At 45.7% G+C, this 13,428-nt stretch overlaps 1 protein-coding gene across 1 annotated transcript in view; it reads left to right on the top strand.

Moving 5' to 3' along the window:
• The window catches only part of myt1b (myelin transcription factor 1b), a 118,693-nt gene that overhangs the window by 98,832 nt on the left and 6,433 nt on the right, over positions 1–13,428 (top strand). The window contains exons 7-14 of the mRNA XM_058643903.1: positions 1,061–1,123; positions 2,649–3,066; positions 3,753–4,800; positions 6,703–6,837; positions 7,954–8,044; positions 8,190–8,306; positions 10,415–10,632; positions 11,182–11,369. Coding sequence (XP_058499886.1) covers positions 1,061–1,123; positions 2,649–3,066; positions 3,753–4,800; positions 6,703–6,837; positions 7,954–8,044; positions 8,190–8,306; positions 10,415–10,632; positions 11,182–11,369 — 2,278 coding nt within the window. The remainder of the gene's footprint in view (positions 1–1,060; positions 1,124–2,648; positions 3,067–3,752; positions 4,801–6,702; positions 6,838–7,953; positions 8,045–8,189; positions 8,307–10,414; positions 10,633–11,181; positions 11,370–13,428) is intronic.

Genomic DNA, 13,428 nt, shown 5'->3' with positions numbered 1-13,428 from the left:
GTGCAAACCTCTTTCATAATGTTCCTTTCTGTGTTCCTCAGAGAAACTCCCCCCGCAGCTGCAGACTCACTATCACTGCCTCTTTAGATATGTTGTATATTTTTTTATCATCACCACTTCTCAGCTCTTGGTCGTTGCCTCCAACAGGCTGCTATTGATTTCTCACAGACTTTCAATATTTCCTGCTATGAACAGGGAAAAGGAGTGTATGAGTTTTCTTTTTGTGCGACGCGATCGAAGGATAGAGCGTGAGGAGATGGTGAAGGGCTATAAAGAAGGGAATATTTACTTCCCCTCATCCTCTTTTTCTTCTCCAGCGACAGCTTTCAGGGCCTCACCGGTCATGAACCTCTCTCCTCTGTCTCCATCCACATTATTTTTTCATCCTCTCTCATTTTTTGACACACTTCACCTTTAAAAACTGATCTGACCTCAGCACTCGGAAAAAGAAAAAAAAACACCTCTCACTTTCTGAATTATGGATAAAAAAAACTGTGGGGAGGCCAAAGAGCATCTCATTCAAAATGCAAATGCAGCATTTTGTAATAAGCGAAATTAATAATTAGGATAATTGGAGTAATAAAGGGCAATTGCTGGAGGAAGTTAATGAGAATTGAAATGAGCCATCCTGAGGGGTCATAGCAACCTGAATCAGAGGAGAGAGGAAGAAGAGAGAGAGAGAGAGAGAGAGAGAGAGAGAGAGAGACCAAGAGATGATGAGTGGTGAAGAGAGCAGAGAAGGGGAAATTACAGCAGGTCTCTGCTGATGCTTATCTCTCATAGTAACAGGATATAGGCCAGGGTTGATGAACGACACACAATATTAGGTTCTCTCCGGCTTGATGCCACCTGCATTCATGCATTATGTGTATTTGCTGGAAGGAGAGGATGATTCATATCTTTGTGCATGTGCATTTGTGTGACAAGTGTGCTCAGTTTGCATGTCTTTGCTTTGTTGTTTATCTTTCTTTTTTTTTGCTGCTGCTTTTACTGCCTGTGGTTATCAACTAAAATGCACCGTGTGTTAAACATTTCTCTAACCTCCATCCATCTCATCCAGCTGCCCCACCCCTGGATGCAATGGCTCTGGCCATATCAGTGGGAGATACTCACGACACAGAAGGTAGGGCAGATGAAAAGACCCACCCTCTGTCTGTCCTTCCGTGCTGTCTGTCTCTCTGTCCTCCTCCTTGTCCCCTCGCTCCGCCCCACGAGCATCTGCTCGGTGGAAAATATCACATTTCACTTTGGTTCTTGAAAAAGTCTGCGACACAAACGCATGTATTTGTAGCTTTTAGTGTCGAGAGTTTGATGAAAAGATCAAAGTACAACAAACAACCAAGTTTAGCTTAGCTTAGCACAAAGACTGGGATTGTGTGTACATTAGCGTTAAAAAAACAAGGATTTGTTCCATATTTGAATAAAACACGAGTCCTGTATTGAACAGAGATCAAACAGAAAAATGACAAATGTGCACTTAAATCACACAGAACACGACCGTAAATGACAGAAATGCTAGTTAGCTGTAGCTAGTTATTGCAGCTAAATGTAGAAACAATAATTTACTGTAGGTTTTACTGTTTAATGTTCATACATTTAAGAGTTTCACAGTAGCTGAACTTCTGTTACACAACCAAGATGACGACAACTGCAGGCTAATCATTGTACTTTCACACTGTGGTTATTCATCTCAGGTGTAAACAACACAGATCACAAAATCCACCTACAACACATCTAACCCACTTATAGCTCCTTTGTTTATGCACACAAATGAGCTCCATGAGACCATTTTAATTAGTGGGCTTATTTTAGGAAAGTTAAATCCACCACAATCTTTTACTATAATGTTATTAGTACAACTGTGTTAGTCACAGCAGTGGTTCCCAAATGTTCCCAAAGACAATTACAACTAAAACAACTTAAAACCTAAACTAGAAATTCATCCATTGCTTCACTAAGAGACTAATGGCTGAATTGTCTGAATCAGAAGAGTAGAAAAACAACTTCATTCCTCTTCTGTTAATGATCTAAAATCAGACTGAAAATAAAGAGATATGGTATTTTTGAGATGACACACACACAGTTCCTCCAAAGCTAAAGGAAATGTGATTTCTCCAGTGGCTGTTCCACCCTCATTTCTCCCTCCCTCCCTCCCTCCCTCCCTCCCGTCATTCCTCGTCTTCCGTGTCGCTCGTCGCTCTGCAGGACTCGGGGCGGCTCACTGACTTGTGACTCCTCTTTATTGAGGGCCAGATATTAGCTCTCTGTTTACATGTGTATTCATTCAGGAGGCAATTTCAGATGCACTTTGTTTATAGATCGTCCCTCAATCTCCCCTCGACATCTCCCAGGTGAGAGTCAGAGGGAGTTTATTGGATTTCACCCTCCGCTGCCTTTGCCTCGTCCGCCTCTCCATACAAGTTGTTCATTAAACGTTCCAGTCAATTGGCTGAGATTGGTTGTGATGTCTGAGGAGAGGGAGTGAGGCGCCCCCCTCAGGCCACATGTGACACACCATACACACCATCATGGATGGACATGATGCGTTTTGTGGTTTGCGTTAGTTAGTAATGAGTTCTTGGAATGAGATCTTTTATTTCCTTCCTATTTATTTTGTTTTACCTCTATCTCCTCATCTCTTCCAACAGCATTCTGGGTTGCCCCGTTGCCAGAAAACGCCGCCTGGAGGAAGCAGAGGCCGAGCAGGAGCTAGAGCAGGAGAGGCCTGCCTCCAAAAGGAAGTCCCACCCACTGAAGCTGGCCCTGGACGAGGGCTTCAGCGCAGAGAGCGACGCCAGCAGCGAGGCCGATGGCGAGGGAGAGAAGGACGGCGAGAAAACAGGACAGGCCAAAGAAGAGGAGGAGCAGCAGGAGGAGGAGGAGGACACACAGGCAGTGACGGAGGAGGACCAGGACGAGGAAGAGAGGAGAGAGGAGACAACAGAAGTCCTGATGCAGGACGCACAGACAAATGGAGAGGAAGTGGAGATGCAGAGTCAACCGTGTGAGGAAGAGGAGAAGACAGAAGAGGAAGACACATATCAGAGGGAGGAGAATGGATTCACAGCTGATGAAGGTACAACTGACCCCAAACAGTTTGTTATGAAACAATTCATTAGTTAATTAATGGACAGTTTAGATGATTTTTATTTATTTAGTGTCCATGTTTGGTGTTTTATTGCTTTTTAAAATTGAGTTCTAACAGAAACTGTTGCTTCTGTTTCTGGGAAGACACAAGTGGATCATTTTATAGATTAAATGAGAAATGAGGTGTGATGAGGTGAGGTCACACCATCATGAACAGATAAAGAGAGACTCCCTCAGGAATTAGAGTGACGTGACTTTTACTCATCACTTTCACTCAAGCTCCAAAACACTGGATCCTACGTTAGTTCAGCTCAGTCGTCTCTCGAGGTTTGATCACGTCACTAATGACGTTATCATAATGTCTCACACATGAATGAACACATGAATGAACACATGGCCGTTCAAATTGTTTTTATTTTCCTGATGATAAACATTTGGGATTTAAATTAAGATTAAGATTTAAGCTTAATGACTAACCCTGGAACCTGGATTTTAGGAGCGAGCTTATTCCTGCATCTGGTTTTATTTCTGTGTGATCTCATAGTGAATGAGTTGTCAGGCCAGAAGTCGGTGAGGATAAAGATATTACTGACAACAGCTTTAGTTCACTGCATGAGTCACTCTGTGACCTCTTCATCTTTGTTTCCACAGAGGAGGAGGAGGAGGAGGAGGAGGAGGAGGAGTGTGTGATCATCGAGCCTGAGCTCAGAGCAGCACCACCTGCTCTCCAGGAGTCTCAGGCTCCTCCTCAGAGTGATGAAGAGGTGAGCGACTCTCTCATCCACGCTGGCCACATTTCTGACAATGCTCCAAATGTGGCCGGGCAGCAGCCTGTTGCTATGGAAACAGAGAGGGATGTCACCGTGGCGGCCACGTGGGACGAAGAAGTAAAGGACAAGCCGGAGGGGGACATGAATAAAGAGGGAGACGGAGAAGGGGCACGTGGAGTTCAAGTGCTGGGAGAGTCGTCTGTTCTGCATAAGGAGGCAGCTGAAGAAGAGTTAGAGGAGGAGGTGAAGGAGGAGCAAGGAGAGTGTGAAGATGCCATGGACCACGTGAGCCAGGAGAACCATCAATATCTGACCACAGATGTCCCCCATAAACAAATCATAGATGAAGAAGAACACAGGGACCACGTTCTGACCATTTCTGATGTGCCAACCGCCATCCGCACCATCACCAGCACCGCAGCAGCTCAGGGAACACACATCAAGACTGAAGACCACAGAGCTGGGCCTCTGGAGGACAAATGTGACTCTCATAGACCCAGCCCACTTCAAAACTACAAGGCCAGCCCGTCCTCAAGCTACAGCTCCCACAGGGACAGTCCACTTGAGGACTACTTCCCCAATTCCAGAGTCGAAAACTATAAAATCCACAAAACCTTGTCCTCGGCCTCGACCGACATCATCGAGGTCCGATCGGATAAGTCCGGGGAGAAGGACTTTGATGATGCGGATGGGGACGACGAGCGCGACGACGAAGACAGCCTGTCACAGCGCTCCACTGTGACAGACGAGTCCGAGATGTTTGACATGACCCGAGGAAACCTGGGCCTGCTGGAGCAAGCCATTGCCCTGAAGGCAGAGCAAGTCAAGCCAGCTGGGCCCAGAGAGCTCCTCCGTGCCCCAGACATCCACCACCAGCGATACTTCACCATGGAAGACAGGCCCAAGCACCTGGACCTCATCCGCAAGAGCTACTTCAGCAAAGGTAGGAGAGACAGGAGGGGAGGGCCGAGTGAACACATGCTGTCAATCACCAGCTGAAGCGGGCGTGTCTGCTCCGGGCTCTGGTTTATTCTGGCACAGAACCACAGACCTCGTCAATGTCACGCTTTACACAGGTCGCCGTTTAAATCAAGCGAGTGACAGCTTCACAACCATTTTATGAGCTCCACCTCCTCTTCAACAAAGTAAAGCAAAGGCAAGAGCTCCGCGGCTGCTTCAATTCATTTTTCCCATAACACGTAATTGGCCACTTCGGCTCCATATTGGTACAAATTGCCTTTTTTTCTCCCTGGTTTTTTACATTGCTCACATTTAGAAACAACACAGCTGTAATTAAAGTTGTGTGCCCGCCCTGCCAGCAGGTGGCGATGTGCTCTTGACTCAGCTTTCATGTGCTAATGTTTTCCAATGATTTCCGAAGCCACGCCCCCTCTTGAATCTTTGATAACCTTTCACCTTTGACGTGTCTCGTACACATTGATGCATCTTTTCTCTCGGTATAATCAAAGCACTCAGACGAGTTTGTTCATTTACGAAACGTCCAAATCACCAAGATGGACGGCAAATTCAAAATGGTGGACTTCCTGTTGAGTTGAGGCCACGGTCCTGATGGACTTTGTTGTTCGTCTCGGGCTGTGACACGTTTCCACCAAGGTTTGGGACATTTGGAGCAACTTAGTTTGGCCTTGGTTTGACCAGGGTTGATATTTTGGACCAGTGAAGCTCGGTGTTCACATGGTAGTTTCAAAACAAAATGCTCCACAATGACAGACTTAGCAAATAAAAAAGATAAAAGATAAGGTGGAGAATAAGTCGTGAGCTCCTGACACAGGTGTCTATAGTTGGTGGGTACAGAACATGATGTGTTAAGTAAGCAGCACGAGGTCTCATGTGCTTAACCTAATGTGGAAGAACAAATACAAAAACACAGTGTACCACAGTGCATCCAATAAACAGCGATGAGTCACCGAGCACCAGTTAGATCCTCCCCCTCTCAATTGTGAGGATATGAAGTGGCTTCGGCTGAATAGACTCTCTGTGAAGAGCACGAGAGGAAGTGCTTGTAGACAGAGAGAGACGGTGGAGGACAAAATGTCAGTGAGGGACAGGAGACGGAGCGCAGGTTGTTCTGCGCGCGGTGGTGCAGTGTTTATGTGTTTAGGACTGCATATCACACTTGGCACGCTGCCCACTTGTCATGCTCGTCGCGCTATAGCAGCAGTGTGATTACACGGCTGCTCGTGCTGCTCGTGCTGCTCGTGCTGCTCGTGCTGCCCGTGCTGCCCTCTCCTTGGCCTCAGCTCCCTCCCGTGGTGACGCTCCTGTTCTGCTCAACACTAATTAGGAGACGCATGTCTCGTTAACATTCAATTTGAGGGCCAATAGAGCATCACACCATACTCCTGCTCCTTTCCTCCCTCTCTCTCCCTGTCTCCCTCCACTGATGCTGGCTGCTCCTCCAGTCACAGTAGGGAGGACCTTGGATTGGGTGTAAACATGTTCCTCATGTGTTTCTTGAGCGACGTCAGGCAAAGTGAAGCAAAGTGTTGGATGTTATTAAGCTGTATTTGTGTTTAGAGAACTTGAAGTTTTGTCCTTGAGACGCAGAAACACACGCGTCACGCGTCACGTTTAGAGTCCTCCACAAAACACACTGTGCATTTACAGAGATACATAAGACATGAGGGACAAATACAGATGGTGTTTCCTTTGTGCACTTGTCTGAAATATGTCTCCATTTCATGCTCAGCCAAGCAGATTGTCTGATGCCATTAACCACTTCCTTTTGTCCTCTTTATCCTTATCCTTCCCTCATTCCACTCTCGCCTTATCTCTTCTTCTCTCCTCTCCTCTTGCTCCTTACCTCCTTCCCTGGTTCATACAGAGAGCAGTAGGCCAGAGAAGAGGGAGATCAAGTGTCCCACTCCAGGGTGTGATGGGACAGGTCACGTGACCGGCCTTTACCCCCACCACCGCAGCCTGTCAGGCTGTCCGCACAAGGACAGGATCCCCCCGGAGAGTGAGTCTTTTTCAGCTCCTCAGAAAGATGAAAATAAGTGAGGGAGAGAGAAAATGACAACAAAGGGCAGCCTGACATTGGCAGGAGCCCACCTCCTCTCCTCGCTGTAGAGTTTGACTCGGATAAGTACTTTAATGCCAGTTTACTCATGATTTCATGGGGTTTTGAAGCGTTAGTGTTCTGATCCAGGCTTACCGAATCAAGGTCACTTTGGCCTCTCACACACACACACACACACACACACACAGAGCACGAGCAGCTCAGTCTCTGCTGCTACAGTAAATATCTCACTCTGTAATTAGCAGCAGTTTTCAGCCGAGAATACACTCCAGCACGTTAAAGGCAGCGGGTCAAAGGAGCTCAAGTGACAAACAAATGTCACACCAGTACTTTCATCTTAACCCTACAGGCAATAGCCACTTTATTAGGGACACCTGTTCAACTGCTCGGCGTGACGTGGTTGTTTCAGAAACTCGTCGTCCACTTGGATTTTAATGCACAAACCATGTGTGGAGTTCACAGAGAAGAATAGATCCAGTGAGCATCAGTTTCCTGTGGAAGACAACACAGCAGTAGACCACACCAGGTGTCCTGTGTACCTAATAAAGTGGCTGTTGAGTGTGTCTCTCATACATTTCAGATGCCGTCCCTCAGTTCAGCCCCGTCGATAGCTACTCTCTCATTAAGATTCTCTTAATAGTCCTGCTGGTATTTACTGTAAACGTTGGGACTATACAAAAATGATTAGAGAGTAATTGTTGTGTTTTTGGGAGCTGGGGATGGTTTCTATTGTTCTCTAGTTCCCTGTAAACTGAGGAGCCGTTGAGAACCATAAAAGCATCTGCGATGTCAGTTTGTGCTTGGCAGACATGGACTAACAGTGATTAACTTGAAACGCTGACCGATGTAATTTAACTGAAAATAGAGTGCAGGAAAATATTCACTTTGGTTACGGTGTCAGATTTGGCCCCAGAGGAGAGGAGCCCCCCCCCCCCCCCTCCTCTCCTCAAAGGAAATATGTAAAATGCTGTGTTGGATTCTGTGTTTTCATGAAAAGACTGTGGATGTTTTCTCACTGACGTGGTGTGGACGTGTCTTTATTTGTCTTCTCCTCAGTTCTGGCCATGCATGAGAATGTGCTGAAGTGTCCGACTCCTGGTTGCACCGGTCAGGGCCACGTGAACAGCAACCGCAACACACACCGCAGGTATTCTTACATTCAAGCATCTGTGTCGACGTGTGTTTGACTGTGTGTGTTGCTGCAGAGCACAATGTAGTTCACCTTCTGTGTGGGTCAGCAACACGCTCTCCTCTTAGTGTTCATCTTTTATTTTCCCCCTCTATCTCTCCAGTCTGTCCGGATGCCCCATCGCTGCTGCAGACAAGCTGTCAAAGGGCCACGATAAGCAGCTCCTTGTTCAACCAGGCAGCGAACACCTGAAAGGAAGTCCCAACGACAGAGTGTTAAGGTGCGTACGGAGAGCCGCGGTCAGCGTTTGAGTCGGAAATCAACACCAAACAAACACCAATTATTTCTGCTCCATAGTTTCTCGCTCCGTCTATTAGCTTCACGTGTCAGCGTTTCATTCATTCATTCATTCACTGAAGTGGTAACTTTTCAGTGGCACTCGAGATAAAAACTCACATGAACACATGAACTGATACGAAGGAATAAATGAATGTTTGACAAAAACAGCAAAAGGACAATAAATGTAGTAAAGTAAGAGCTCAAGTACACATACACTAAGTACATGTACATATAACACCCTGAAGTACATGTATGTGTAAAGGGCATTTAAGAGGCTAAAGTATGTATTATTACATATCCATATAATGTCACATGAGAACACACACACACACACTTCTGTCTTTAATGTGAACCACAGTGACTGAAAGGACCAGGTGGACCTTTCACCCGCATAAAAGCCTCACACAGCTGAGTCCTTTTCAAGGTTCGAGCTTCTTTACCACAGAGAAACCACAGAGACTAGTCCAGCCTTGGTGACCAGGTGGTAACCGGGTCTGCGACATAACGACAAATCATCATTACTGTCGCCAACAAACGCACAGATCTCTTCACGTCCTTTCATCTCCTCGACAGACACCGGGCAGCGAGATCACAGCCCAAAGAATGATAATGAACACACACACACACACACACACACACCGGTGTTACGCTCAGTCCACGCTCTTCGTCGTTGGTATTTTAATTAGCAATGCGGCCCGATAAGCTAATTATGCAAGTTATAGGGGCGTTGCGGGGGAATAGCAGAAATAATTGCTTTCCTTGAGGAAAAGCTCATCAGTGGTCAGACAAAAAGCACGAGGATTAAAACATAATAAGGTTTTGTTTTTTTCCTCCTTCCCACGTTGTTATTAAAACTCGTCTGTTACGTTTGTTTGAGGAGTGAAGGAAGAATTCTTCATGATGGATTCATCATAAGGAGGTGAAATGGCTCCTGTGATCAGTGTTGTGCACGTGTGTTATCATGGACGTATGAACGAGCTGCTAAACATGTCAGACGCTGCCTTTAAAGGAACATGTTGTTTTTACAGAGCTTCACATTAAAGATGTTGTCACCTGTGTACTACTTTATTATGTCTCTCTTTTTAACTCTTTTTTTTTATATCTGAAATTGTTTTGTCTTGGTGACGGTAGCTCAGTGGTAGAATGATTTGTCTTTCGACTTGAAGGTTGTGGGTTTGATTCCCATGCTCTGCTAGTCTATGTGCAGCTGTGTCCTCGGGCAAGACACTTAACCCGAGGACACACTTCACTCCACAGTATGAGAATGAAAGATAGAAAAATGTGCCGTTTACCACCCACAGCTCTATGAAAGTGTGAGTGAATGGGTGAATAGTGTGAAGCAGCTGTGAGTGAGAAGCTCTATATAAACACAGAGCATCTATCTGGACCAGGATTCCCCTGCAAGAAGAGATCTTGTATCTCAGTGGGAACTCCCTGACTACATGTGTGGCTGTCAGCACAGGTCAGGTCATGTGACTTATTAATGAGCATACGCTTGGAGGCCAGAGGCTGTGATGGGGGGGGGGGGGGGGGGGGACAGTGGTACAGGGGGAAAAAAGGGCTTGGCTCTGAGATCTGGAGGAGAGGTGGGAGGGGTGGATCGAGGAAGGAGCCTCCACGTCTATCCTTCACCCTGACCCTCCTCCTCCTCCTCCTCCTCCCTTGTCTCTTTCTCGCCCCATCCTGCCGCCTCTCCCTGGTCTATCAGTGGATTTACGCCAACAGGTTTGACAAAAGCTCCGGCTCTCCAGGAAAACGAGAGGGCTTAGAGCTCATAAATTCCATGCTGTACAACATGCAAATGTGCCCTCTGCTGATAAGAGAGCTTTTAATCCCGCTGCACTCCTGCTAAGTACACCATTGCCTCTATCTCCACTCCCTCTGTCACTCTACCTCCCTCTCTCGTTCTCTTGTTTTCTTTTTTGCCCTGACTCTTAATTTCATTTCCTCGTCTTTGTCTTTAATTCCTTTGCTGTCGTCTGTGTTTCTCGCCACATGCTCTAACCCGGCTGATATATCTTCTCGCTCTCCGCCCCCTTTTACCCACAGACCCATGTGCTTTGTGAAGCAGCTGGAGGTGCCCCAGTACGGCAGCTACAGGCCCAACATGGCACCTGCCACCCCTCGCGCCAACCTGGCCAAGGAGCTGGAGAAGTACTCCAAGGTTACCTTCGATTATGCAAGCTTCGACGCTCAAGTGTTCGGGAAGCGCTTGCTTGCTCCAAAGATGCTCTCCACCAGCGAAACCTCACCCAAAGCCTTCAAAAGTAAGAGAGGAACATGAAGATGAAGATTTGCAGCAATGTCAATAATGTTTTCTTTAATCTGTGAATTTCTGCCAAAATCATTACGAGCAGTTAAAACTCCATCATGTGTAAATAGTTCAGTTCAGTTTATGAGACAAAGATTGATGCTCAAGATAAAAGACACTGTGTGCAGCTCAGTTAGATTAGCTTAGCACAAACAGACTGGAGACAATGCACCTTTTAAAATCAGGTGGAGGTTTAAGTGTTTCTGTGCGAGTGCAGTGAAACAAGCAAGAAACAAACCTGTTCATTACTGACCTTTGCACTCGCTGCAAGGTTTCCTTATCTCAGAGCGAGCGAGGCGACTTGTTTTTCTTCGTTCATTTACAGCCGTTATAAGTTCAATTAATTGGCCTCAGGCTCTAGTGAGATAACTAAGAAGTTATGAGTTACTCTTAATTACTTACTGCCATTTTAAAACATGTAAGCCTATATGTTCCCAACTCTCTGCTCTGTTGTTTTTCCTCCTTTTTTTTTAAGACCCAACATAAATATTCTTTCTCCCTGCAGCTAAACCCTCGTTCCCCAAGTCTTCGTCGCCCAGCCTCAGCCTCCACGCTTACGGGAAGAGCTCCACCTTAGCCTACGACTACTCCCACGACGCCGAGGCCGCTCACATGGCCGCCACCGCCATCCTCAATCTGTCCACGCGCTGCTGGGAGAAACCTGAGAACCTCAGCACCAAAGCCCAAAACAAGGTGAACACAGACAAACCTCTTATCCTCACAAATCTTTGTTCCTGCGCAGGAAATAAATTCATCCAACGGGAAAAACGACATGCAGACGATATCCATTAGTCATATATGGATGTTTTTATTATTGTAAAGTGTTACTCTGTGTTTTACCCCGCAGCACTCACAGAGAGAGATGATCAGCTGATTGTAGTGCAGATTGATACGTAGCAGGCCACAGCTGCTGACATGAGAGGGGAAAGCAGTGGGTGTGCCTCTCCTCCTCTCCCCTCCTCTCCCCTCCTCTCCCCTCCTCTCCCCTCCTCTCCCCTCCTCTCCTCTCCTCTCCTCTCCTCTCCTCTCCTTCTCTCCTCTCCTCTCCTCTCCTCTCGTTTTCTTTTTTCTTTTTTTACCCCCATCAACTCTGCATGAGTTTCTCATCAGTAGGCTTTGGCTTGCAGCAACAGGAGGGTGTTGAGATGCAGTTGCATCACCCCCCTCCCATCCTCTTTCATCCTTTCATCCCTCCATCCCACACACTTTTCATGTTGTTATTGAGTTTGGCTGGCTGCCAGTTCCCTGGATTACGTCTCCACCAGGTAACGCTGTTTTCATTATCTGCATTATCACACGGATCTCTCTCTCTCTCTCTCTGTCTCTCTGTCTCTCTTCACCACCATCACTCTTTCTTTTGGTTTTTCTTCTTACTTTCTTTGATCTTCTTCTCCTCCTCCTCCTCCTCCTCCTCCTCCCGATGCAAGTGTCACTGCATACTCCTCTATCACGCCATCACTCACTCCCTCCTTCCCCTCTCTGTGCACAGGAGGCGTAATTGAAGCACCACTTTCCCCCATATTGTGATTTTTAAAAGGCTTTTTGCCTCACAGAGGAGAGAAAGTGACTGCTTCATCATTTTTCGATTTCCTGACATGGTTTTAGGAAGATAAAAAAGTGGAGATTAATGTCTCTGGCTGCAGAGCACAGAGTAAGGTGTTATTCAGTGAGGCACTGATCCAAGACCAGGCATTAGCGGCACACTATTACAACACAGAGACTCCCGCCACTGATCTGGAATCAGAATCATAGATGAAATTCAGCTGAAATCCAATATTAAAACCACTGGAACACTGAGCTCATCGTCCAGGGACAGTTCTGGGAACCGTTCCCGTCTTCTCTTCTAACCCTTTGATTTCTGTTCCTGGCCCTTGAGCAGCTCATATTTGAGATGAACGCTGAAAACATGGCTCTTCTTAAACGAGGTGTGTGTTCGTCTGCCAGCACCGTCGTGAAGCATGGACAGGTGACGTGTGGTGTTCACATGTCATTAGTGACATGCTTCAGCAGCAACGGTGCAAATGTGTTTGGTTAGGTACACGTGGGTGACGGGAAGAAATCAATAACTTCATCAAATGAGAGTTAAATGAATTCAGTCCATGTCCGAGTGTGACTGTGTGGCTAACATGAACATGAACATGGACTGAATCTTCATGCATGTTTGTATCAACGCAACATGGTTTGTGGGTGATTACGTTAAAGTGCAGCAGAGGAAACTGACTGTGTGACTGTGTGTTAGAGATAATTACGTTTCTGAACTGCACTTAAATAAAAATTATGAAAGAATTGTTTTGGTTATAAAAACAATATTAATCTGTCTATTATTATTATTATTATTATTATTATTAATAATAATAATAATAATAATAATAATAATAATAATAATAATAATAATATTAATAATCATTTTGTGATAATTCCCTCACCTTTAGCTAACCTGCTCTGACTGTCATAGCAGGTTGCTAACACATTTAGCCAGCTAGCACCTGTTAGCCATAGCAGAAACAAAGACTTTTTTTTTTCTTTTTTAGTAGTTTATTGGTTTGAATTGTTGCTTTGTGGCTTTTAAATGAAGACAATAAACAAAATGTCTCATATCAATGTGAACACAAAGTGTTTTTTACCCTTTGAATGACAATACACTTCTTGTACTGTGTATTTACCTAGCTAGTTAGCCAACTTAAGCTATTTAGTCATAGAATGTCATATTCTGCTAAGAGAGTGATAAAGATGACATCTTGATTTTTAGCCT

This window comes from Solea solea, chromosome 11 (genome assembly GCF_958295425.1).
Source record: "Solea solea chromosome 11, fSolSol10.1, whole genome shotgun sequence".
In the NCBI taxonomy this organism is placed as follows: Eukaryota; Metazoa; Chordata; class Actinopteri; order Pleuronectiformes; family Soleidae; genus Solea; species Solea solea.
This window is presented reverse-complemented; position numbering and strand designations above follow the sequence as displayed.